General features: G+C 32.0%; 1 protein-coding gene across 1 annotated transcript; it reads left to right on the top strand.

Annotated features, from left to right (window-relative positions):
* Nucleotides 1-692: 692 nt before the first annotated feature.
* Nucleotides 693-2165, top strand: VCUG_01955 (uncharacterized protein; the record flags this gene model as incomplete). The annotated part of the gene is made up of 1 exon (XM_008076778.1): nt 693-2165. One exon carries the CDS (start codon nt 693-695, stop codon nt 2163-2165), a length of 1473 nt encoding a protein of 490 aa, XP_008074969.1.
* Between the last annotated feature and the right edge of the window lie 323 nt (nt 2166-2488).

Raw genomic sequence — 2488 nt, 5'->3', positions numbered from 1 at the left:
AAATAGAATATAAAATTTGGTTATCTATTCAATGAAACTTGTTTTTAGTCAGAAATAATCGTTTTGCTTTTTTGGTGATGGCAACAAAATTAATTTTGATCGAGAACCACGTCACCTTGTATATTGTTCGAAAAGTAATTGAGTCAGTTTATACAAAAATGAATTGAATGACAATATCTGATGAAGAATTTCACATGTTATGTTAAATAAAATATGTTTATTTTGAAATGGTTGAACAATTTATTCCAACAAATCAGCTAATTTGCTTACATTTTCTCTTTTTCAATATTTGTGATAATTAACCGTGTTTAAAATTAATAATGAGAAAACGGTCCTACAATCCGTTTCATTCAATCACCATTCCATTACAAACACAATGGCATAGACCAACCTTCATCTGATAAAAGAGTCAGAGCGCCAACTGCAAATATTCTATTGTAATCAATTACTGTATTACATTTGTTCGTTGTGCAATCAAATAGAGCCAATCCACGCTCATACTGCTTCTACAATTCAGTACAGCACAAAAACTTGTTATTCGCCCATTTGATTAATCAAGATATGAGGTTATCATTAAAACTAATGAGCAATAAGTAAATTTAGTTTAATTCAATTTAATATTTGAATTAATTAATTCTTTTCTTAATAAGACTAATGTTCAAAGCATAAAAGGACGAGACAGATTCCAATCCATGTTGTTTAATTTGTACGGCTATGTTGAGGCAAGTCTCAAATACATCCTGGTCTTCAAAAATGAACAAGATAAAGATTTTTTGATCGTTGAAAACCCGGCAGATATAGGAATGTCTGGCTTGTTGAGAATACATGAAGAAAAGAAAACGATGCAATCATTACCGCATGAGATCAAAAGCACACGTTTCCTTGGTAGAGATATGATCAATAAACGTTTTGACTACGATGATAAGTACCATTATAGTCACATTGCTGGTATCAAAAGGATCAGCTATGGGACATACCATGATGTGATTAAAGAAAACCCAGACATCGAGTTTGAAGTTATTAATGTAATAATATCCATTTTATCGTATCAAAAAATTATGAAATTGTCGCAAAAGAGTGGTTATAACGAAGATGTACCTACCTTTGATACAGATGAAATTTGTGCACTCGTGGAGAGTTTATCATTCTTTGATGAATATAGGAGAGGAGCGATTGCGTGTGCAGTGTGCATGCATTTGTTGAATAATCCCGAGCTGCTCCAGGAAATGAAAAACTACAATCACGATCCTAATAACGGCCAGTATAACAAGTCAACTATGCTTCTCTCCAAATATATATTCGGATCAAGTGACATTGCGACACAACTTAGAAAATCGATCAAGTCATATGTTGTATTTATGCTAAAGGATGGAAATGGAAATCGAGCAGAAATATATGGGAAATCGAAAGTTCGTGGTTACTATTATCGGACCATTGATTCACACAAGTTTACATTAGCATTCTTGTTTGATAAGCTAAATATATACTACAAGATGTTATTAAATAACAAGGAAATTTTAGATGGTGAATTTAATGATATTAATAGTGATTCATCATATACTGTAAGTATATACGACTTGAAATCAAGTTTTGATCACAAAAATGAGACACTCATGCGTACTCTAGAGGCAGTTACAACCAGCAAATTTCTCACAGGAACAAATGTGGATAGCTTAACTTTGAAATTTCATGGTATCCGCACTAATGTTGATTTATCATGTCTTAATAACATAAAAGCTCCAGTAACTGTAATATCCAAATATTGTTCAGATGATCTTATACAATCAATACCAGAACATGTTAAAGTTGCTATTTTTATCACAGAAAACATACTGGATGATGCATTTAATAACATTGTTAAAAATGTTGTGAAATTTGAATTTCTATCATTGGAGATCCGTGAAAATATAGTGTTTCCTGATCATATAGAAAGCATTGAAATTTTTAGCTGTAATGCTCATAAAGACGTGACACTGATGATTAACGAAAAATGTGAGCATGTTAGCATAATTTACACCATAGTAAAGGTTATGTTACCAGGTATTATGGAATGTGATCTGAGGCCAGGTATAACGCCGAGAAACCCATGCTTTAAATACAGAATGAAAAAAAAGATGAAAAGGGATGGCTTGTATTACGAAGTGCCGACATTAATAGTACAGTAACAATCGATGCAACCATATATACTGTAATATTTGAATATGTAAACGTGTCTGCAGGATCATGTGTTATATTTAGTGAAGAGAACAAGAATTTGAAAATATTACAGTCAACTGGCATGTTTAATCTGAAACCGTTTATAGCGATTGAACAGTGTTTTAATAAGAGAATGAAAATAGAAGTTACGCCTATAATCCATTCAATACATAACCTATCAAAAATAACGTTAAGTTGTTTTCGGTTTGCGGAAAGAGTAGAACTACCGAATAAATACGAAGAAATTGAATTAAACCGTGTATTTACAGATGAGAACGTAGAGATAGTCCTG

Source organism: Vavraia culicis, assembly GCF_000192795.1.
Source record: "Vavraia culicis subsp. floridensis unplaced genomic scaffold supercont1.37, whole genome shotgun sequence".
Lineage (NCBI taxonomy): Eukaryota > Fungi > Microsporidia > Pleistophoridae > Vavraia > Vavraia culicis.
Note: the sequence above shows the minus strand (reverse complement) of the source record. Positions and strands in the feature narration are given on the sequence as shown.